The sequence below is a fragment of the Mesoplodon bidens genome, assembly GCF_964165515.1.
Source record: "Mesoplodon bidens genome assembly, chromosome: 7".
NCBI classification, from domain to species: Eukaryota; Metazoa; Chordata; class Mammalia; order Artiodactyla; family Ziphiidae; genus Mesoplodon; species Mesoplodon bidens.
Window position 1 is genome coordinate 65083422 of NC_138164.1, and position 25206 is coordinate 65108627.

The window sequence follows — 25206 nt, forward strand, 5'->3', positions numbered from 1 at the left end:
GATCATATATCCTAGATTCCCTGAGACCCTCCTGATTTCAAACATTAGAGCATGTCTCTTGACTTTTGATTTGGAAAATACTGTCACCATAATTATGCTCCGGCCACATTAAAATTCTCTTGGTTCTTTGATTATCATGGAAAGCCATGCTGGTTCCTCAGTCTAGAAGGAATTTTTAAATCCTGTTCAACTGAAACCCACAGTAAGCAACATACCCTGTTCAAGAGTACACACCACACACACGCGCGTCATGAAATACATATCCTTTTAGAGTGCTGCACTGATATTTTCTATTCCACTGTACCCTATTCCATTTAAGTTTAGTTCTTAAAACAATAGTTTCGACCCACGACTACACTGACTTCATGATGTGCTAACAGGTTGTTGTGACCTGAAATGGGATAAATAAGGTTTCAATGGCTAACCCTCCTCACTGAAATCTTTGTCTCAGGCCAAAGGCCATCTCCTGCCAGAAGTCTTATTTCATTAGTTCATTTGTTTGTTTGCTCATTCATTCTCAAAACCAAACATTCACTGCGGCCTGTTCTGAGCCAGGCCCTCCCTCTGCCGGGTGCTGGAGAAACAAAGATGGGCCAGGTGCAGCCCCTGTGCTGTGGAGCTCAGGGACCTGGATTTGCAGAGGGAGTGATGGCCCCGCCTTTGAGCTCTCAAAACACTCTCTCTCTACTCTGTTCGAGCACTCAGCAGGAGCTGATTGGCTGACTCACTGATTCATCCACCATTCATTGTGGTTTAGTCTGTGCCAACCCCTCTGCTAGGCACTAGGGACTGAATGACCAACGAGGCATGGGACGCACAGGAGGCCCCAGTGTAATGGGGTCAGATGCACATCTTCTCGCAGGCCTAGTGCAGAGTAGGTGCTGGTTAATATTTACCAAATGGAGCACGGCAGTTCTGTCCCTCTCTGCACCTGCCCATTCTCTCCTCTCCACAGGATCTGACCCTCCCTATACCATACGATCCTCTGCCTCCTTTGGGATGAATACTCTGGTCCATCCCTCCTTTCTCTAAAGTCCCCCTGACTCCTGAAGTCTTTGCTCTTTAGGTTCAGTGTGCCCTGTGGCTGACTTTGGTAGCAACCTGTCCACACCCAACCACTTGCCTGAGTGAGCTGATAACCTAGTAGGTTTCGAGGAGCCCAGAGAGACTGGACAACATCACATCCTTCCTCTCACCAATACAGTGTCCTCAAACAGGTTCTGAACTGGTATTGAGTAACTTGGCGGTGGTTCTTCCTCTTCCTATAATCTGCTACCCTGTCTAGCAGTGGCGGTCCACAGGCATTCACTGAACTGATCTGTCTGCCCTGTGTCCAGCTCTTTCGACCCAGCCAGTCCTTCCCAAGATAAGAGATACAACCAAAGTTGTGTAACGGGGAAACAGCTGCCTTGAGTGGTCTTAGAGGAGGAATTGTCTCACACTGCCCTCACTTTCCCAGCTGTCTAATCCCAGGTTCCACAGTCTGGATCCTGATATCTGTCCTCCTAGTATGGACAATCCAGCTGGGGATCCCTCTTCTTCCACCTGCAGACCTGAATGGTTCCTCCTCTCCCACACAAGTCTCCATAGAGGGCACCCTGAGTTGTATTCTCCCCATGAATCCAGGGGAGGGACAGGTGCCTTCCACGAGGCAGAATGGCTCCAGGCATTCAGGCCAGGGTGGAAAGATGGTATTCAAGCCACCTAATCTGGTGATGGTGGTTCCCCTGCCTGTTTTTTCCCTCCTACTTTAGACCTACTTGAGATCAGCTGAAGTCATTCATATCTCTGTCACTTTATGTGGAGCTGAGCACAGCAGCGGCAGAGGGTCGGATAGAGCTACTGCATTCATTAAACCTGTATTAAACACCTGCTCTGGGCCAGGCATTGTGCTGGGCTCTGGGGACACAGATGAACCAGACAGGGTCCCTGAGGGAGGTCTTCCTCACTCTAAGTCCATCTGGCAGTACTTCTACTTTAGTTCTAAGTCAAGCTCTGGGCTTTCCTCCAAGAAGTCCAGCCCAGCCCAGCCCAGCCAAGAGTCCACTCTGCTTGGCTGGGGCCCTCACATCCTGGGGTTCCGTTGCCCATCCTTCCCTGAGGGTTACCCCTGCTCTAGTGCCTCTGACACCAGCTGGGGTGCTGCACAGAAGCATGAGGAAGCCCCCATATAACTGCTGGTGTCATGTATGCATCTGGAGAACCTCTGCTTCCTCATCCCTGCCCGTGGTCAGGCCTCTGAAGAAAAGCATCCTGGGGAGAGCCCTGGGCGCTGAGGACTGGCTGGCTTGCTTTCCCCACAGAAGGGTGCTCCGGTCACTTCCAACTGGCACTGAATTCCTCTCCCTCTCACAGTCGGTCCCAGCATGCCTCATACTTGGGTCTCCCTGAGTCAGTCACACAGCTGGGAAACTGCAGAGTAAAGGAGCTGCACCCCTGGGGCTCCTTGCTGGGCTCAGAAACGCCGTTGGGTCTCTGGGCGACAGCCTGCTTCTTGGAGGAGCCTGTTAAATGGACTCCCATTCAGAATATACAAATTGTGGTGCAGCATACAGGGTGCAGGAAAATACAGGGTTTTTCTGTCCCACAGGCTTGTTATTGTTAAACACAGGCACAAAATCAGGTTGGCCTGGCCATCAGAAACCCCGCTCTCTGGAGAAGTGCCACTGGACTCCTCCCTAACAGGAATCCCGGCTGACAGCTGCCTGGCAGAATGCTGCCATTTCCCTTCCTCAAATAAGGATTCAACAATCCAAACCTCGTTCCTCTCTAGGTGGCAGCTGGACTTTCCTGGAGGGCAGATTACTCTCCAGTTTCACTTCCAGTCAAGGAATTAGAGCTGGAAGCTCTTTCTAACATCATCACCTCCACTCTCACGTTCTTCAGCATCACCACCATCATCATATAATTAGCAAACATTTTTTGTGTGGCCAGTACTAGTCTGAGACTTTATGTACTTTTTGTTTTTTCATTTAGTTCTCACGACAACCCTGCACAATAGACATTACTCCCCTGCTCTTACAGATGAGGAAACTGGAGCTCAGAGAAGTTAAGGAATTTTCACATGGCTATAAAGTGGATGCAACAGACTTCACATCCAGGTCTTGGCTATTTTCACCAGACCACGTTGCTGCCATAAAAGCCACCATTTACTTATCACGAATGTACCAAGCCCTGTGCTAGGTGCTTTATCTCAGTTAATCTTTTCAATGGCTTTCATGAAACAATTACTATTATTGCCAGTTTATCTTTGGAGGCAGGTACACAAAGGTTCAGTCATTTCCCTGGGGCCACACTGAGCTAGTAGGAGGTAAAGCCAAGATTCACACGCCGGGCGCTTTCTAGGATACCACGTTCCTTCATACGAGAGGAAAGAAAGCAACAACCCAAACCTGGCAACTGATTTCACTGTATCCCAAAGATGCAAATAAGCCCTGTATTATGGGTTCAGAGCATGACGACAGGATCCAAGCAGGTAGTCTAACGAGAAAAGCATCTGCTGTCTTGTGTTTGTGGGGTTTCCAGTCACTTGGGCTTGTTTTACATAAAAATCTGTTTAGGGATACTTAGTAGTGAATGATAGCTGTTTCTTCTGAATCTAGATCAGTGAGGAACGGCAGCATAATGATTCAGGCGAATAACAGGTAAAAGGAATTTTTTTTTTTTTGCAGTACGCGGGCCTCTCACTGTTGTGGCCTCTCCCGTTGCAGAGCACAGGCTCCAGACGCGCAGGCTCAGCGGCCATGGCTCATGGCCCAGCCGCTCCACGGCATGTGGGATCCTCCCGGACCGGGGCACGAACCCATGTCCCCTGCATCAGCAGGCGGACTCTCAACCACTGCGCCACCAGGGACGCCCGGTGAAAGGAATTTTAACAGTAACATTTGGGAGCTTCCGTTATCCATTCGTTTTAGAGCAAATACTCTATTCCGGGCCCTGCCCTAAGTAACACAGGTTTGGAGAGATGAATGGTCTCTACTTTCAAAGCATGTTATTTAACTGAAGGTGACAGATATATAAACAATGATCTGGGAGCTGACTTCTGCTTCTGCTACTAATCTGTAATGTGATTTTAACAGATCATTTAACCTCTCTGGACTCTGAATCCTCAGTAGAAAATTAAGTAAAATAGATCATGTATCCATCCATCCTCTGTCCCACTGTCCCTCCCCATCACTCCCCTCTGTCCTTCTTTCCTTCCATCTCTTCATTGTTCAAGGTAATATATCGATATATGCATATTTATCTTGAGCGACTACTAAATGTTAAAATGAGTGAGATGCAGTCCTGTCCTGGCAGACTCAGTTTAGAGGGTTAACAGATATTTACATATTCACTACATTAAGCCCTTGTCCAGAGCCACGAATCCATCAGTGGCAGAGGCAGTATCTGAAACACAAGTTGGCTTGACTCCAAGGCCTATACTCTTTTCTCTCTGCTGAGTGGTCCGTTTCTCCCAGTACAGGGTTCTCAAGTTCCCCACTTGACAGGCTCCTTAAGGCATGTCAGACTGGGAGAAAGGATACTGAAATCCTTGGGCGGGTGCCGCGTGATTCCTGGCACATAAGCAGCAGGCTTGGTGGGTGACCTGAGGACACTCAGGGATCATGGTCCCTGTTGGTACTTAGTAGGATGGCATGGTAAGGGCACCCCAAAACAGAACAGCCACTGGCAGCCAACCAGCCATAGCCCTAATCAGGTCCCATAACAGGTCCAGTAAAGAAAGGGTGAGCAAGTAATATTCCCCTTGGTAGGAGTAATATTTCTATCTCCAGTTGACTAAAAGAACTCACACCATGGGAAGGCCCACAAGCATACATACAAAATCACACAGTTGAATGAAAGAGCAGAAAGCTCCCTACCCAGAGACGAAAGCGGTATTTCTGGCCAAGATAAATGAATAGGTTTTTCCTCACTCTATTTCTGCTCCTGGCTCTGCCACTTGACTAGCCTGTGAATTGGGGAAGATCATGTAACGTCTGAGGTTCTCAGTATTCTCGGGGTAAGTTGAAGGGACTATAAAGTACCTTCATCTCTAAAAAGGTTAAAGTTCAAATGCTTTGACACACTCGTATCATGCCTCTCTTGCTGGGCTCAGAGAGCTCCCCCGACTTCACTTTTCCCCTCTTGTCATTGCTCCTTGTGAGGAAGGGCTGGGACAGTGGAAAGCATGGGCCCTGGAGTCCCAGCTCCATCACTTCCCAGGAGCGAGCCTTCTCCTTGGATTCCCAGTTACTCTCCGGGGATCATAATACTACCTTCTAGGGAGACTCCCCAGGAGTCCTTCTTAGGTCCCCACTCGGCCCCCTTACACATTTTCCTGGATCCAACTTGTGTGTGCTCATGGTTTCATCTACTGCTTGTTTCTTGATGGCTCACGTATCAAAAACCCCAGCCCTAACCTCTGTGTGAGCTTCAGATTTGCTTCTGAACTACAAACCGACATTTATTCTTGGGTGTTCTACTGAGGTGAGTCCCTTCCTTGCCCTTGCCAAGCATCTGAGTAAGAGACTCCTCTCTCCAGCATCCCTCAGACCCAGTAGAGGATGAAGCCCTGCTGATTTCCCTCTTTAAATAGAACTGGGGATGTCATTCATTCTTCCCTTCCCTCATCCCTACCACATCGTCCCCTTAGGGCAGGAACTCTCTTGGCACAGAAGTCATGAACATAGAAGGCACACAGTCTATGCTGAACTGAACTGGGCTGACGTTTAAAGAAAGCTCTGTGTGCATGAGGTATCACTACTTTGGAAGACATTCAAAATAAATTATCATAAATCCCCCTCCTTTTTGGATACCTTTCCCAAGTTCACAGACGCTGATCTGGGGCGCAGAGAACAGACAGCTGCCTTTTGCTGGCTCCTATACACTTTTATGCCCCTGGATCTTTGCACAAGCAGTTCCCTCACCCTGGCACACTCTCTCTCCCTTGCTGAGCTATTTCTCAACTTTAAGACTCAGTTCTTAAGTCTCAGCCTTCCCCCACCCAGGAGCACCTTCTCTATGCTTCCAGAGTACTCTGGGGGCATATTTCTGGTCTATCACAATGGAACTATTTTTTGTCCCCTTAGTGGGCTGTGAGTGACCAATGGGCAGGGACTGTGCTCCACTCATCTCTGTGCTTACAGCACAGGACCTGGCACAGAGTAGACCTCAGTAAAAACCTGTCCAATAGACGACACCACTGAACGCTTGTGAAAGAATGCATGGGCGTATGGCCTGGGGTGCCAGCAGATGCACCCCACCCCAGCCGAACAAAATCTCCCGGACATCAGCTCTGAGGGATGATAGTGTCAAAGCTTTCAGCCCATCTGGAGACCACAGAATCAGTAAGCGCTGACTGCAGAGTGGGTATTGATCCAAGATTCCCCTTGGACCTCTGATTTCCCACTCTCTCCATCTATCACCCAGTGAGGACAAAAAAACTTCGCTCATAAAAATTCCAAACGCCCTGGATAGCAGTTTTCTAAATGTGGGTACCTGAGGCTGCTTCCCTGCCTCCCCTGCCATTCCATCAGGAGCCTTCAACGCCCACCCTCCTGGCCTCCTCCCACTCCCATCCACCCACACGTGGCCCTGGAGGTGAGCCACTCCCCCTTCAGAGAACCACGGCCAGAGCTGGACTCACCCTCCGTCAAAGGGGTTCTCCCCGGGGATGATGTGTGTGCTGTCCCTGCCCACGAGGAACTTGATTCGGTCGTAGAAGGAGCGCAGGTTCTGCTGGGACAGAGGGGCCTGTGTCTCCTGGATGATGTCCAGAGGGTCGGGGGAGCCCAGGCACAGCGGGCTGACGTGACAGAGGGGCTGGAGGCAGCAGTCGGGGTCCATGCAGTCCACCAAGCCATCTGCAGGGGTGACAGAGCATGACGTTTATATGGCTACGTTCAATCAGCATCGTTTGTCCACAGCGCCTTCCTTCATTCACTTCTCTGTTTTCCATTCATTGGAAAACTTTATTAAGTGCCTGATAGAAGCCAAGGGCTTCGCTGGGCACCAAGTAGATTCAGGTGTCAGATCAGGTCGCAGCCCGCTAGCCTAGCAGGAGAGACAGACAAGTCAGGGGGCAGCGAGACGTGTTTTTTTTGTTTTTTGTTTTTTTTCAGAGAGAGAGAAGGAATTATATATACATGAAGGCCCAGAGGTGAGAGGACAACACACTGAACGTTTGAGTTGCTAAATTCAAATGCTGGGCTCAGAAGGTGAGGGGAACAGCACAAGATCAGGCTGTGAGGTTGGCAGGAGCAAACAGCTGGGCCTCCCGGACCAGGTTAGGGAGTTTGCATTTCACCCTCTGGACAATGGGAGCTACTGAAAGGTGTTGGCAAGAGGTGATTTTATCTGAAAGTCACTGCATTGCTGAAAGAGCATCCCCTGTATCGTGGAGAGGGGACTGAAGGGGGCCCAAGGCAGAAGCTGGGGGCTGCATGGAGGCAGTGTTGCTGAGATTACACAGGAGGAAAATAATGGTTCCTGAGACTAGAGCAGTGACAGTGGAGACTGAGAGAAGAGGACGGTTTGGAGAGACGCTCAAGAGGTAAGACCTGGCGACTGACGGGCTTCGGGGATGAGAAAGAGGCAGTGCTGGTGGAGGCGGCGAAACTCCCAGCATCTCTCCCGGCCTCGATGCAAATGTGTGGATACCCAGCTCTGCCTTCTGTGAGAGGGGATGGTTTCAGATCACTGGCCAAGCTGCCATTAGCAGAGAATTCTCTCTACCACGTGGGTGGATTTCTTTAGGGCTGAAAATTACATTACAGCTCCCAGCTTCCCAAAGTGCAAAAAAGAAATTCCACCAGACCACAACTTTTTGGTCTCATTACCCCAAAGCGCTTTTACAGGCACCCAAGAGAATAGCTTAAAATAGATGACAAACCCAGGGATTAGAGGCTGCTGCCCAAAGTGGGGGACAGGGAAAGCCAGTCTGTGTGCTCTGTAGGCAGACAACAGTTGAAGCACATGTGTTCCTCTGTAGGTTGGAATTCTGCCTCTCCTGCTTACCAGCTGTGTGACTTTGGGCAAACTTCCTCACCACCCTGGGGGCATGGATCCTGCTCTGGTTATCTGTTGTATCCCCAGCACTTACTACAGGTGTTTAAAACATGACTGTTACATAAAGAAATGAAAGAAAATTGAATGAATTAATTGACAAATGAATCAAGGGGACGAAACCAAATGACAGTCCAAAAAAGGCAGAAGACCATTATCTTCATTCAGTTCAATTAAACAGTGTGGTATGGTGGGAGGATCGTGAGGCTCAGAGATTGAAGCTCAAGTCCCAGGACTGCGCCTAAGAATGACTCTGGGTGAGTTCCTGTGCTTCATCGCTCTGAGGCCCTGTCTCCTCAACACTGACATACCCCCTCACTTCTGTCTCCATGGGTTTACAACGCAGATGCTGCCCACCGGAATACTGCATATGCATTGGTTAGACTGGGTGCCCTACCCACACAGGTAGCACTCTTAAGCCTCGTTTCTAGCCTTGGGATGTTGTGGCCTCAGGCACTCTACCTGACCTCCCCGAAGCCCAGTTTTTTTCTAATAAATTAGGGCCAAAAATCTCTTGTCTTTCTCTCCCAACTTCTGCATGGTATCCAAGACCTTTTACGCTATGCCCTCCTTGAGGGCAGCACAGTGGTAAAGAGTATGGGCTCCAGAGCAGGACTGTCTGAGGCGAAATCCTGGCTCTGAAACTTACTACTGTGTGATCCTGGGCAGGTTACTTAAACTCTCTGGCCTCAGTTTCCCACATCGCTTACAAGTGGATTCTTTTTTTTTTTTTTTTTTAATTTTCTTGGCCACACCGCGGGCCGTGTGTGGTCTTAGTTCCCCAACCAGGGATCGAAACTGCGCCCCCTGCAGTGGAAGGGTGGCGTCTTAACCACTGGACTGCCAGGGAAGTTCCACACGTGGATTCTAAGAGTGTTACTTAAGTATTTTTTACATAAGTGAAAAACATAGTGTATGTCCCCCAATCTAGCAGAGAACCTGACACATAGTAAGTACTTAATAAAGGTAGTTCCCCTTCCCGACCCTGACCCTAGAACACGGCTCACCAAAGTGTAGGGCTGCATCCTGAGATGTGGAGGAAAGGCCTCCCCTCACTCCAGCTCTGTCCTGGGTCCTACCTTGTGGCTCCTGTCCCAGCTTCCAGATATACCAGCTAACTGCCTCGCCAAGCACCTGTTTTCTCCTGCAGTCGGCGGGCTCCATCACACATTCTCGGGCTGCCCCTGTCAGACATTGCTTAAGCACATAATTACAGCCCAAGCTGAGGGTTATTTGCATTCTGCTATTGATGTTAGCATGACAGATTCAGCTGCTGCATCCATAACTCTGCAGAAATGCTCCATTATTCAATCTCGGCGGCGAGCAGGGACGCTGACCATTAAATCAGCTAGCACAATTGAAGGGCTGTGAAAAGTCATGGCTAATTTGAAATTTTATTAGCTCTTGCCTGCTCTTGTTTACCACCGAAGCGGTCCCTGGAAACCAGTCTTTTACCTCTTTATAAACACTCGGCTCTGTGGCACCTTGGAAGAACTGCTTCCTGTTCTCTGGTCCTGGTTGGAAGGATAGCCAGGAATGATCGGTAGTATTATTAATTTTTGTATTAAATGATGATGATGATAATCACAGCTGCCACCTACTGAGTGCCAGGCATTGTGCTAAATGCTTTACAAGGAATGTTTGCAAGGAATGTGTCATTGAATCTTCCCAACTCTATGAAGCAGCCACTGTCACCACCATCACCCCCATTTCAGAGAGAAGGAACCAGAGGTTCCAAGTGGTAAAGTAACTTGGTCAAGGTCACACAGTCAGTGACGAAGGGGACTCAGCATTTGAACTCAGTTCTTTCTGAAAAATAAAAGGTTCTCTGATCCTGAAGAGACTTTTAGGAACTATTTCTTGAGTGGGAAACATGAATCTATGAGTGTTGCTGAAATGCTACCCTTCTGTGCCCTTTCAGTGCCCTGGGCGACCTCCACCACTGCACTCATCTCCCCATGTTGTAATTCTCATTTTCTCTGTCTTGCTCCCCACAAAATGAGCTCTTGGAGAAGAGCTGCTGCCCGCCTACACCTCCCTATGTTGACTCTCCCCTATCATTCATTTGGCAAATATTTGCTGAGTTGTAAATGTGGGCTAAACCTCCACTAACAGAGACCATCATATTTAAATGAGATACGTATTTTAAAAATGAGTAGGGCCCACAAAATTCTTATCAAAGTCTCAGTTTACGAGACCAGCTTCTGTGCAAACCCCTCTCTGTTATTTTCAAATGCAGCATTATGGCAGCCTGCAGCAGGGCATATGGCTGCTCTACGGTAACAGAGACTCTTCCACGGTTTCAGTTTCTTAGGCATAGATGACAAGTTTTAGAAAAGTTGTAGTAAGAGGAAAAAGTATGTTCTGAGGACAGAAAAGTAAATTTCGGGGTAGATTAGAAATGAGATTAGAAATACATCAATATATGGTTTTCGAGATTCTCTGGTTTTGGCTAGTTTGGAGATATTTAGATTTTCCAAGCACTTCTTATCTCACTTAATTGTATATTACACACACACTGGTTGACTTATAAAATGTTCATGTTTCCTGTATTTACTATTCCCATTGGGAGACCCTTGTTATCACAGGAGCAAAAACAAAACCCCAAAACCCATCAGGAAAATAGGGAGGATTTTTCCTTTATTTCCTTCGAAATTTCAATAAAACCCTCCTACACCCTAAACTCAAGCTTTTGGGAAATTACATTCCCCCCTCCCCCAGGTTTCCTTTCTCCTTGAACTTCTTTTTTGCGGTACGCAGGCCTCTCACTGTTGTGGCCTCTCCCGTGGCGGAGCACAGGCTCCAGACGCACAGGCTCAGCGGCCATGGCTCACGGGCCCAGCCACTCCGCGGCATGTGGGATCTTCCCAGACCGGGGCACGAACCCGTGTCCCCTGCATCGGCAGGCGGACTCTCAACCACTGCGCCACCAGGGCAGCCCTCTCCTTGAACTTCTGAAGGCCTCCTCTCTCTCCTTACATGGTGAAAGTGAAGAGGGGCAGATGAAAGTGTCAGGCTCCCAGAGGGTAGGAGGGGCAGCAATGCCACACCCGGCAGGCACTGGCCTCTGATGCCGCGGGGGGGTGGGAGAAGGAAATAGCCAGAAAAAAGGCAGAACAGAGACTAAAAGGAAACACGAAGAAATAGGAAGGAAGGGAAGAAGCAGAGAAAAAAAAAAGAAAAAAGGGGCCAGGTCTCTGGGGCACTAAATGAATACGGCAGAGCAGTTCTTCTGCTTGTGACCCTTGAACATGAAGCCCTCTGGTGCTGAGATGCCGCATGGTGCGTGGAGCGCTGGCTTCTGCTAACATTTCCACATACGTCCTATGCTACCAACTTGAGAATGAGGGCCACACCATTTCCTGTTGCCTCTCTCCTCAGCACCCACCCTGCTGGTGGGTGTCAACTGACCTTGGAGAGGGGCAAGTGGAGAAAAAAAAAAGCCAGGCTAGAAGCCTGAAGGCAGGGTTCCTTCCCTGAGTCTGTCACTCTGTAGCCGTGAGACCTTGGGCACGTCCCTTCCTATGTCTGAGATGCAATGTATTCACGTCAAACCAGGATAATAAGCTCTGGCAACCTCTCAGGATTGCTGAAAGTTTCCTGGGTTGTGAAGAGTAAATCAGTAATTCAACGAGAGAAGTCTTGGAGTCCTTCACCCTCTGCAGACGGTTGCTATGGCACAGGAATGAATGAAGTCCTCTGCCATCAATTGCGGTGCTGACTAGTGGTGGCTTCCTATTCGTGTTGTGACCTTAACAGATGCCAGGGAGTGGTGGGGCTTTGGGTGACCATCTCCCTCTCTGCTGTCAGTGTCCTCATCAATCGTTGGGGGCGGATGGGGCAGCCTCTGGGGCTAACCTAACCTTCCTGACAGTCACCTCCTGGCCTTTCTACGCCACAGGCCCACCTCCCCTGGTGGCTGGCCTGCTGGAACTTTGACAGGAAGTGACAGGCGGGCACGAGAGTTCTATCGTAGGTGGTGACTCAGCTGGCCTTCTCATCTTTACAAAAGAAGACACTGGGGTCAGGTTAGGTGATTTACCCAACGTCATACTGCTAGTGAAGTAGCAGAGTTGGAACTCTGGTCTCTTCTCTTTTTCCCAAACCAGGCACTAGTCCACAGTCTACATCTCTTTCCCTATTAGTGCTTTGGACATCCTGGATCCCCCAGCCTTGTCCCCCATCCACAGAAGACAGAAAATGACTTATTTCTTATCCTAAATGCATAGCACACTGCCTTGTGCACAGTGAGCATATTTGTTGAATGAATAAAAAAATGAATGAATTACGTGAGGATCCCAAATCAAACAGCTCCATCAGTTGGATGGGGCTCATCGAGGGCTGGGAGGCATGATGAAACCCCACCGCCACCACGGGAAGAGCTCATTCCTCTCCTTAGAAAGGAGGCACAGGGGACAAGTCTGCTCTGTTCCTTCAGTGTCTGTCACATGGCTGGCAGGCCCTGCGCTAGGCACTGGATAGACAAGAAGAAAATAGAGTCATGCCTCCAAAGGATGTGGTGTGGTGGGTCAGATAGAGACGACCGTGTGCTGGGAAAGAAGGAAGCAGAGGGGGCTGTGGAAGTCCAAAGGTGGGAACCCAACGTGGGCTGAGGGCTGGAATATTTCCTGGAAGATGGAATGTTTAAACTGAGACTAGAAGGAGGACAAGAATAAGCCAATAGGAGAGCAGAGCTGGGGGCAGGTTTGGGACATTTGCGGACTAGCAAACTCTTTGCATCAGAGTTGTCTGCATGGTTCCTTAACCTGATGGTCCCATGGACAGTATCTAACAAGCCCATCCAGCTCTCGGCAGGCTTAACTCCTCCCCGGGCTCGACAGCCCATCAGCTGGCCTCATCTCACAGTTGCCTGCAGTCTGGCCACAGAAGTGTTTTGCAACCGGCTGTGAGCACAGCATCTGGGGAGGCCCCGGGGGGTGGTGGGTGGAATGTGCCTCCCTGTCTGTACACATCTGGGAGAAGTTTTTGTCATTTGCTAGAATAAATTCTGTGCCTTCTTTGAAAAGGCTTGCAAAATCTTTATCTCCTCCTCGGAACCCAGGATATTTAAAGGTCAATTTCCCTCTTGTCTCTTATCACAAGAAATGTGGTTTAGAGATAGTCTGAAGTGCGGCCAAGTTCTCTGGCTTTATGTGAACTCTCCATGCCAACAATGGGAGATGGGGAGGAGAAGGGAGAACAGAGAGCTCTGTCCTTGGTTTTACTGAAATTTCTCCTTCCAGGTTGCATCTATCAATTATCTGAATTGCAATCCATGATTGTTTTTTTATGGGACCAACCGTGCCTAAAGAGATGAGCACACCTTGAAGCTGCTTAAAGATCCTTTATCAAAAGGGGTCTGGTTGCTTAAATTCCAGGGGGCTTTTTCTCTTGGCTTCTTCTTTTTAAACACAGGTTCCATCCTCATCCTAGCTTTCCCACTGATCCACTGGATGACTTTGGGAAAATCACGTCAGCTCAGTGAGCCTCGGTTTCCCTGCCTGTAAACATCTGCCCTGCAAGTGTGTTGTGAGGGGCTGGAGGTTATGGACACAGAGTGTCCAGTGCAGGGCCTGCCCCTTAGAGATGCTCTCTAAACGATGGCTGTTGTCTTCCTTTATGTACATATGAATTTTTTTTCTTCTAGCAATAAGCGTGTAATAGTTTGGAATATAAAATTTAACTAAGACATGAAAAAGGTCAAAATACATTATATGGAGAAACAGTATAATCATAAGTACAAAAAGTAGAGGATAAAATTATATAGAGAACATAATTCCAAGTTTTAAAAATAATCATTTATATATGAATATATATTTATTTTATAATAAACATCATGTTTCTGTGATTACAGGTGGAAAGGAGTGGGAGAAAGAGAACTGACATTTGCAGGTGATGAACTGAGGCTTAAGAGAAATTGAATAACTCGCTGAAGGTCATGCAGCCAGCAAATGGGGGAGCAAGGATTTGAATCCAGACAATCTGGGTACAGATCCTGTACTTTTAATCACTGCGGTATGTTGCTTCTCAGGTGCTTTAGATACATCACCTATAATCCCCATAGCAACCCTGCAAGGTAGGCCTTACTATTCTTATTTTACAGTCACACAGCATCTTTGGGCCACAGTTTCTCCAACTCTGAAATGGGCATGAATGCCCCCATCAGTGGGTCAGTGTGCAACGCATGAGAAGGTGCACGTGACAGCGCTTCACAGAGGGCTTCCTAAAGGGCATTACATGCAAAGGGAACACCTTCTTCGTCAAATGGGCCACACAGAGGAATTCGCATTTTATGGTGAGGCCGGGCGTCTGCTTGCCAGCCTGCCTTGCTGCTCCCCCTCAGCAACCAGGGCTCGGGGTGAATCTGGAGGCAGGCTAGGTTGACTGGGCAGCCCTGACAGAGGATTAGGAGACCGGGAGTGACTAAGTCATATCCAGGATCTATTCCCTGCTTTAAAAATATAGACAACGACCACAAGTGAAAACAGAAACAAACCAATGAAGCTAAACCCAACTCAGCCATATTGTGTAACTTTTTTGGGGGGGCTCAGTTTAAAAACACTGCAACAATGTTCTTAATGAAGCTTGAAATTCCAGTTTAATTTGTAAAGGACTGCTTTCAGCCTAGCAAATTGGGAAAGAAGAGAAACCAGAAGTTCTCAGATAACTTGAAGAGCCACGGTCAGGGTTATGATAGAGCCGTGAGTCCGAAGTCTGGGCACACTGAAAAGCTCTCATGTGGCCAGACCTCACAGACTATGCAGTTTCTGTCACTCGCCAGCTGTGTGACCTGGGCAAAATACTTCCCCTTACTAAGTCCTAGCTTCTGCATCATAAGAAAAGAGTAAAAAGGGGATAAGAATACCATACACCTCCCAGTGTTGCTGGATGGGCACACAATTGCTTTGCAAACGGTAAAATGACATATAAGTTATCATTGTCATCCTCTGTTCTGCTCTGTGGTACTGCTGTAGCCTATTTAAATTCGAGTAAGTACTCACACTACATGTCTAGGAGGAGTATAAAGCACCAGGAGGAGGTGGTCCCTAAGACCACACAGAATATGGCCCAAGACTCTTGGGTCCTAGTCCAGCTGTGTTAATGACTTCCTGTGTGACTTCGATGTATATGGTGTCACATCCCCTCTCTGGGCCCCAGTTTCCCGGTCTGTAATGTGCAGGGGAGTAAAGGAGGGCGCTGTAGTCTGTGTTCTCTGTCTCCTCCAGGCCTGTTACTCACATTAACCTCTGCTAATCCCTTCTCCAAGCCCCTGAGTCACATCAGCCAAAACCCATCTCTCAGCGAGACACTAACATTTTTTTCCCTCCACCCTGACTCACTTATCTGGGATTATGCTGCGTCCCACATCATGGCTGAAATAAAGGCATCGGTTTCATTCTACCGCCATTAGATTTGGTTGTTTGGATGACAATTTCTTCCAAATAACTGTGAGCTTCCTGAGGGAGATAGACAGGGTCACGTTCGTCGGTCTTGATATCCTCTTAGAAAGGAGTGTGGTACCCGGTAGACAGCAGGAGCCTAGCAAACGTGTGCTTGACTGAACTGCAAACGGCCAAGCGCTAAACCTGGCTCACCCCTGTGCTGCCGTGCACAGCCTGGCCTGCTTCTCCCTCCACTAAAACTGTCCCTGTTTGGCCAAGACCCAGAGGGGCCAGTGAGGATAGTCTTGCCCCCTCCAGCACCTGGGGACACTCTAACACTTACGGTTGTTTCATCTGTGCCACCCTGCAAAGTGGGGACCCTGTGCCCCTTCCTCTTGGCTTCCCTAATGGGTAGAGAGCCCACCAAACTGAGAGGGTCCTGAGGTGAGACATTCTCTCATTTCTCAGTTGAGAACCCAAGGCCAAGCTCCCTCAACAGTCTGGTCTCCCCAGTTAGCTGTCCTCCCCACCATGATGATCCATGGGATGTCTTCCTGGCTGGACTGGAACCCCATGGGACAGGGGCTACATCACAGTTCCCAGGAGGGTTCCCAGGAGGGTACCCAGGCATTTGATAATATCAGTTGAATGAGTGGATGCTCCTTTATTACAGCAATTATTCCACTGCATTACAACTGGTGCTGTTTCTCTCTCCAGGCTGCGAACTTCACAAAGGCAGGGACTGTGTCTTATTTGTCTCTGAAGCCCCAAGACCCAGGATAGGGCCCAATGCAGAGTAGACATTCAGTTAATGTTTGCTGAGTGAGTGAATGAACTCAAGTTACAGTAGTACTACTGTATGGCATTCGTAAAAAGTATGTAAAAGCTCATTCCAGCCCATAACATGCTCCATAAACGGAAGAGGTGTATTCTCCTACACTTGGGGATTTTCTGATTGTTCTTTTCCACTTCGTGCTGGTTCATCTCCATGGCGGCTGGAGAAGGCTCTGTTCCCCTGGGGTCAGGATCAGCCCTGTTTCCCATGAGAAGCTCTTTCTCCCACCAAAGCTGTGGGGCTTTTGGCTCCTGTGTGCCCAAGCTCCCTGTCAGCACTGGGGAGTCCCAGCACTGGGAGGGGCTGCCTCTGAAGGATGGTGAACAGAGGGTACACTGGCATTGTGCTTCATGTGAGGGGGTAAATGAACTCTGTTTTATAACTTATTCTGGTATGTGTGTTACGGGGGAGTGCACCCTCTCCCCACATTTCTCAGGGACATTCAGTTCTTTTGCTGCCCAGATAGTCAACAGCCTCCTGAAAGCTTTGGCCAAGACCCTGGATTCCTGAGAAGGGAATGACTTCATGGTACGGCTCCTCTCCCTTTCTTTTCTAACTATAGGAATGTCATTGCTAGTCATGGAATTGCGTCTACACAGGCAAAGTGAAGGGGGGTAGTTAGGCAGATATTGAGGATGACATCTCTTCCCAGTGAAGAGCAGGTACGATTATACTTTATCTTGCCTGAAGACAGGGCTACTTGGTGCCCTTCCCTGCTTTGCCCATGATGTTTTCTCCCTCCTTTCCAAGAAACGCCTGCCTGCTCAAGCTTCACCTTCTTGATGAATGTTTTCCTACTCTCACAACAGCCAATACAGAAGTCTGCAACTGCCCTTATCACTGTCCATTAGCCCTTAACTTTGGTCTCCCTCCCTCACTTGAGCTCCTGGAGTTTGGGGACCAGACTTACTCATCTCTGTGCCTGGCCTAGGGCCTGGCTCCGTAACAGGAACCCTGGATATTTATGGAGCACAGAATGCATGAGCTCCACAAATCTCAGCCTGATTAAGGGACATTTCAGCCCTGTGAGATCTCAAGAGGAGAGCAGGGACCCCCTGCCTCTGCCTGGCTACCATGACCCAACCCCACGAGCTCCTTGTTGACAATTACCCCAAGGGGCCCAGGACTGGGTGCATCAGGCCCGACCACCTCCTGGATTCAGGCAGCAGACTGAAGGACTGAAAGCTGGCTCAGACAAAGACCAGTGGCCTGAAACAGCCCAAGGTTGCCGGAGCCAACTCAAGGCAAATGAACCAGAGTAATCACAACAGCACACACTTGGCCTTTTAATCCTTCTGGTGCTTTGAGATTGTAGAATCATGCTAAGTAGAAGGTTCCCAAAGGTTGGGATGCTGAGTTTCTGGCCTGTTGATTTCCTACTCTGTGCAGTGTATCAGAAAGTCCCTTGGTATAAATATGAGGGAGCTGCATAAACACATCTGGACTAGGCCAACTGTTAGGCCATCATTAGAAAGGAAGGATTAACTGTTTTGATTTTTTTTTTTCGTATCTCCATCTTTTTCTTCTCCTAGTTGCCCCTTGAGATTGGTAGAGTCAGGAGGAATCAACCCATCTTCCAAGTGGAAAAGCAAAGCACATTGTGTTTGTATTTATACAAGTTCCACACAACAGAAAGACAAAGGCTAATTCTAGGACTAATATTAAGACTGGAAGGGCTCTTATGATCCAATGGCTTATTTTATAAATAGGGAGTGTGAGGCCCACTGACATCAAGTAGCTTGCTTAAGGACACACAGAGCACCAAAGACAGAATTGGGATTAGAACCCTGGGCTCTTCACTCTCAGCTAATAAAAGTTCCACAAGACTAGGCCTCCCTTCCTTAGGGTTTTGACCGCCCAGCACTTGAAAAAAACTCAACAGCAAAGACAAATTCTACTACAAACCCACAGGGACAGGAGGTGTGGAGGCAAAGGCAGCCCCCAGGATGCTTGGTGAGGGTTACCACCAGAATCAGGGGAGAAGGGACCTTGACAAAGGTAACTCAACCTCCCTCCCCTGGAGAAGCATCCTTTCTGCCACTTTCTGTGGTACAGAATTGGGTGGCCTCTTCTTGTCCACTTGCAATGGCGGTATCTCGTAACGTTGCCAGGCAACTCATTCCATTAATGAATTATTAGAAAATTCCTTCTTCCATACGCCTTCTCCTCTGCACTTGCTCGCAGAGGGTAACTAAGTTTGTTTGCACCAGCTAATTTTAATGAATTCAAATGGAACAACCAGTGATATGCACTCATTCCTTAGATGACATGTGCCTTTTTATGCCTACCCTGCAGGCCCCCTTGACTGGACAGCTGGTGTGTTGGTGGCCTGTTATCTCAGTAACGCCCACCCTCCATTCTGTGCTTCCCACAGCCCTGGAGATGCACAGCACCCATGGGTGCCAGAGCCCTACCTCCATCGTTGTCTTTGCTGTCACCACAGGCAGTTTCCATGGACGTGTCACAGCCAGCTCCTCTCCAGCCCAGCTGGCAGACGCAGTGCCACCCATTCAGGTCCAAGGTACATCTGCCATTGCCATTGCACAAGCCAGGGCAACCCTCTGCAAGGCAAAGCACATGGAATCAAGGTATGATCATCCACAGCCAACTGGTCACATACACGCACACTCTGCCTGTCAACTTACAAAAGGCTTTCACATTCATCAGCACATTGATGCCCTCAGCACCCGGGGAGGCCTATCATTAGAACTGCCACTTTACCTCTAAGGCAACTGAGACTCAGAGGTGGAAGGCCTTACTAAGGATGCACAGTCAGGATGTGGCACTGTCAGGACGTGGCACTGTCAGGATGTGGCAGGCATAGGTCTGAAACCCACACCTTCTGTATCTGAAACCTCCTCTTTCAAAAGTGATCAGGATTCTAGAGCAGGAGTCAGTGGATGTGGGCTTGTCCAAATTTGATCAGTGGAGCTTTTTGGATGATCCTTGCTCCTTGCTCACTCTGGCCTGTTTTTCCTGTCTCTGGTGGCTGTGTGGAACAAAGGAATCATCTCTCTATTTACTCCTCTTGTCCCCTCAGCACTTCTGGGTCTCCTTCTAAAAGGCTGTACTTTTCTCAGGCCTTGTTATTAGGTTCATTGTACTGAACCTTAGGTTTCTCATTTATTTTGTCCTATTTTCTCCTAAACAACTGTCTTTGCTTTCAGGAAGAGTCCTGGAGTCTTTTTTTCCCCATCTTACCTACAGCCAGTAAAGGGAACCCGGACGACTGCTACGAGAGAGACTAAGCAGGGCTGTCTGTGATTGTATTGCAGGTTTGGGCAGGCTTCCCTTCCCTAATTTTCTTCATCTGTACATCTGTCTGCCTGTCTGTCATTTATTAAGCACCTTCTCTGGGCTAGCACTGGAGGTACAGAGATGAGTAAGACCTAGTTCTTATTCTTGAGGAGCATGTAGCCTATCAAAGGAGACAGGTTTGTATAAGCAAAATATTTCACTGCTGAGTACCCTGAGGGAGATGCACAAAATATGGTGGGAACCAAATACAGGAGTGGCCATCTGTCTGAGAGGGCCGTGGGTGATTTAATCAAGGAGGGTCAGGCAATATTTAGACTCTGCCTTAGTTCTGCTTTGACTATATCCTAAGGTGGGGAGTTATTATTCAAGTAGATTTGCAGGTTTTTGTTGACCACCTTTTCAAACCCCTCTCTCTCTCTGAGTCTGTAGCTTAGAAATCTAGGCCTCAGAATCTGTGAAGTTACCCGGTTTACTCCAGCTTCTGTGTTGCTGCTTGGTTTTCATTCAAGCCCTCCTTTTAACAAATCTGCCAATTCTTTCCTCAGAGGGGCTATCAAAATATTACCTCCCTGGTATGTCTTCTCTGGCCCTGCTCAGTCTTAGGGAAAGGTATGGCTGTGAAAGCACCCTGCCATCTGTAAGACTTGTTTTATTATTAAGAGCAGCAACTACAGCTACCAAGTAGATTTTCTATCATGAAATAACTGAAAACTGACCCATTATTCTTAAATGGGACAAATGTGGATGTGGCTGTCTGATATAAGACCTAGGCCAAGGTAGGTACTCACTAAATGGCCGATCAAATAGAATCTAAAGCTGTAGTGTTTCAAGGCCTTTTGATAGTTGACTGTTTTTACAAAGTAAAAGAAAAGAACATGTTCATTTATACTTGAGATATTCAATACAGATGTTCAATACCAATCCATCAATCTGGCCACTGTGTTCCATTCAAAGGAAGAAACATTTACGGAGTGTGTATTCTGAGCCTAGGAGGGATTCCTGCGGAAGTTCTGAAGCAAATGTACATTATGGGGTCACAGCAGAAGCCTGCTGGGAAAGGTGGGAAGCCAGCAGCATGGCCACCCCAAAAGTGGTCGAGAAAGCCGTTGAAAAGCGCAGGAGCAGTGCTGTGACGTGCAGGTGACCACCCAGGCATTCTGACTCAGTAGCTAACGTCAGCCACCCCTCCTGATCTGAGCAAATACAGACTCCCTCTTTTTCCAATTAGTCCCCTTTAAAGTTTTGTCCATCCAGCTGAGACTTTAAATTAAGCCTCATATGTATTTGAGATCAGTTTTGGAGGAAGAAGAGTCCAATCGTTAAGAATGGCAGTAGACTGCTTTCTCTTGCTCCAAGATGTAGCCTCTTGTAAGATGCAAATAACATCTCTTATCTAAGAGCACAAGCTTGGGAGCCACATCAAAGGCTGGCTCTGTCACACAGTGGCTTTAGGACACCCAGGCACCTTATTTAATTTCTCTGAGCCTCAGCCTACTTATAAAATGGGGTTGTTGGGAGGACTAAATAAGATAATGTATGCATGATGCACAAAGCCTGACATACAGCTTGAACACAGTATCTGAATCTTCTACTCACCTTGACCTCCTCTCTAGTTTAGTAGAGGGACTATAATATCATAAGTTGTATCCCTAACCTCAGGTAGGGGTCATAGAAAGGCAAAATAGAAAACTGAGGCAGTTATCTCGATCAGAGTTGGCAAGCTTTTTCGGTAAAGGTCCAGATAATAAATATTTTAGGCTTGTGAGCCATATGGTCTCTGTTGCAATTACCCAACTCTGCCATTGTAGCTTGAAAGGAGCTACGTACAATTTAAAAATGAATGGGCATGGCTGTGTTCCAATGAAACTTTATTTACAAAAACAAGTGATGAGCCAGATTTGGTCTGTGTGCTGTAGTTTGCCAAACCCTGGTTTAGATGCTTCAGGACAGTGATGGCAATGCCAGTTGCCATATACTGAAGGTCTCCTATGGCTTGCCACTGTGCTAGACATTCTACATGTATTATTTCCAAACTAAGAAACTTTTGGTTATATTTTCCAATCCTTATTTACTAGGGCAGTGCCAATTTCACACCATTTAATCCTAAATTTTTAATAAAAACCATGTGTTATAATACAGTATGGACTTTGTATCTAGACAGACCTCAGTTTAAATCCCAGCACCACCATTTTACTTACTGCCTGTGTGACGACTGGCAAATTATTTAACTCTCTAAGCCTCAGTTTTCTCATCTGTAAAATGGAGGTAATATGTAATTCAAAGAGTTGTTAAGAAGATTAATGGGATAATGTATATCAATAACTTAGCACAGTGGGTAACACTGGTAGGCATTTAATAAATGGCAGCTGCTATTATTATTATTGGGTTTATTTGTTTTAACGTTGTATAACTTCACTAAGAAACTCACAAACCAGAAAATAACCCTTTGCCAGTCCAAACTGTGTCAATGTTTGGGTCAAAAGCTGTGGTCCTCATAAATACAAACCTTGCCAGAGGGAGCTGAGACAAACCCAATGACGTGGTCGTGGGGCCAACACGCAGCTCAGCAGGAAGCAGCAAGATGGGTTCAGGGTCACGAGTGTCACACCAGGCCCACCGTCTCATGCTTTCCTGGCACTCTTTCCCCCTGACAGCAACTGTCCCGAGCAACTCAAATTATTAATTTTGCAATAGTTTACTGCCTTACTCCCTCTATTACAATGTAAGCTTGCCATAGAGTTGCCATATTTGCCATAAAAGCAACTGTGGACCTAATCCAGTGCCTTGCATGGAGCCAGTACTCGGTATATATTTGTTGAAATGAATCAGTGAATGAGGTGGAGACCTAGGTCCTGCCTGACTAAGCCGTGGGATCTTGGGAAAGTGATTTTTCCTCTTTTGGCTTCAATTTCCTTATCTGTGAAATGAAGGTTTGGATGAGATGCTCTGTTAGGTTCCTCCAGCACAGCCACCCAATAGAGAAGGTCAAAACAACTTCAAATTTGATGATTTTGTTCTTAATTTCAACAAACTTTACTTAACACCTACTGGACACCAGGCATGTGTTAATTCTGGGGTATACAGAGCTGAGATAGAGCCTCTGCCCTCAATATTTTTATACTCTATTTATCGATACCCTTTGTTCCAGGGCAATTTAAAATGGATCTTATAATCTCAAACAATACTTCTCAAAGTGAATTCTTTGAACTACTAGTTCTATGAGGTCCTCAAATACAAACTTCTGTAATTCTGGAAAACAATATATCCTATACTCTTATCCTAGAAAGTCACGCTAAATATTAATACACTAAAGGCTCTGGGAAGTCTTATAATAAAGAAACCTGCTTATTTGAGTATCAGAACGCTTTCCTCAGAACTATTCCTCCCCTACCCACAACCATTTACAATAATGCAGAATATTCCATTCCACAAAACCCTCTGTGGGAAGCTCCTCTTGGGAAGCTCCTCTTAGCACACAGTGCCTGGTGCCAACACATTCTGTGCTGCTCTAAAACTGCCAGGAGGAGCCCGTGTTCTTGGGCAGGGAAAGCTCTACATGTGAAATCCCAGAAGCACTCTCTCCACAGTTTCTTCAAATGGACCAGGTTCTATCCCGAGGGTCTGCACTCTCCTATCAGTTTCAGGGTTTCAGAGAGAATTGTAGTACCTGTGGCTTGAATGAGGTTTGCTCTCAAGCAGGAATTTGCATCTGGGATCGGCACACCCCCATGAGCCAGTATGAGGACGCCTCCTCTGGGGGACTTGCTGACTTCCTTAAAGCAATATGCCCATCTTTACTCATTGCTAAAGCTCATTAATTCCACAACCCTGAAATTCATCAATAATTCAGAGAGCCCAAGTGACATTAACAATCCCCTCTGGAACAACTCACACCAGGCATTTGCCAGAGCCAAAATAATGTAATTTTAAGGTTTAGAGAAGGGCTAATAAGCTTTTGAAAAGAAACAATGCCCTTTAAATGACAGGGGACCGCTTTATCTTCAACCTCCTGCTTAAGCCTAGGAAGAAGCCTCCCTTGAAGCTAGAAGACTTTCAGAATCCTTGAAGGTATTTATTTTTTACTTAAGTGGTAAAGCAGCTATGCAACACACCTAACACAACAAATGTCCCATTTATGTTTGTTTCTCTTTCTGGTTTTCTTGTACTTTTTCATCCCTACCGTCACTTCCTTAGACAAGGTCACTGTTTTTTCCCTCCTAGATGACAGCAACAGTCTCCTAATTGGTCTCTTTGCCCCCAAATGTTCCTTTTCAACTCTTTTCCACAATACGGTCAGATCGATCCTTCCAAATCACAAATGTCATCAAGTCATTATCCTGCTTTTAAAAGCAGGATACCATGCTTATGTTACGGCCCACGGTCTTGGTCTATGAGGCCCTGCCTAAGTTGGGGAGAGCTCTTCTTGCTAAGCGGCCGTGGGACTTTCTCTATCACAATCATCATCATACTTTGTTGGAATTATTTGTTTTAGTGTCTTCTCTGCTAGGCTGGGACCACTTCCGTTGTGTGGCATCCACATTTCCTGGCACTTAGGAGGAGTTCAACATACTTGTTGAGTGACTGTTGTTTCCTCAGTGTCTTCCAATGCAAGTGGAAAGCAAAGCACAAAGGCTGGTTTGTCTCTGAACTGCAAAATACTCTACTCTGAAAAGTCTGGGGTTTGCATTATATCGGTCTCTGAATTCTTTTTTGGGTGAGTTACTAGTACCCATTATACCAGAAAGCCAGCCAGATGGGGCTTGGTCCAGACGTAGATTTTGGCAAGAAACATTTGTCTTTTAAAGCAAGTTATGATTCACTGACCTAATCCAGCTCAAGGTTTGGTGATATATTTTCTGAACTAAAGATCAGAACGGGTGGTTTGAGAGAATACGGGTCACTTCCTTGTGAGGTTGCCAGTTTGGAAGACAGTTTGCAGGAAGAATTTTGGAAATTAATGGGACATTCTTGGTGACTTACCGTGACAGATGAAAGAATACTGGAAATACGAGTAGGCCAGGAAATACACAATCCTGGTTCTGCCACTTACTAGGAGTGTGCTCCAGAATGGGCCACTCAGCTTCTTCAACTTTCATTTCCTTTTCCAATCAAATGAGTATATCTATTCACTTGAAAAAATTCACAGGACTCCCTTAAGACTCATGGATATGGAAAAACTTCACCAAGTAGGAAAAAAAATCCACCAGCTATTAAACTTAATCCATCCGGAGGATTCCTCTGATAATGATTATGTGTGAAATGCCTATTTTAAAGAGGCTCAGAGGTGCTACTCTTTCTTGCTGGAGTAATTTTATTCTTGGTTGAAGGCCAGTACATGAAATGTGAGGAAGCTTGCTTCTCAACACCATTGGATGGGCCCTGGTACCCCCTTTGCTGTATCTGGCAAAGATATTCCAGTTGAAAAGCATTTAGTCATTTATGTTTCCCTAAAATCCTTTCCATCACTTTTTAAACAGCAGTTGTTATCTCTTATTAAAAGCCAATTTAACCTTTTTCTTTACAATTTCAAAAATTAGTCTGGTTAATGAAGTCCTTCTCCAAGTTACCGGTGAGGCTAAGAATATGATGATAAAACAGCACAGCTAACATTTACTGAGCATCATTCCTGCCCACGTGCTAAGCACTTTACATTCATTACTTTAATCAATCCTCACGCCAATCCCA

At 47.1% G+C, this 25206-nt stretch overlaps 1 protein-coding gene across 4 annotated transcripts in view; it reads right to left on the reverse strand.

Moving 5' to 3' along the window:
• TENM4 (teneurin transmembrane protein 4) overlaps positions 1–25206 on the reverse strand; it is a gene marked incomplete at its 5' end in the record, with an annotated part of 389850 nt that overhangs the window by 87620 nt on the left and 277024 nt on the right. For all 4 annotated transcript variants that reach the window (XM_081239120.1, XM_081239119.1, XM_081239118.1 and 1 more), the window contains 2 exons: positions 6629–6845; positions 18678–18824. In XM_081239120.1, coding sequence (XP_081095246.1) covers positions 6629–6845; positions 18678–18824 — 364 coding nt within the window. The remainder of the gene's footprint in view (positions 1–6628; positions 6846–18677; positions 18825–25206) is intronic.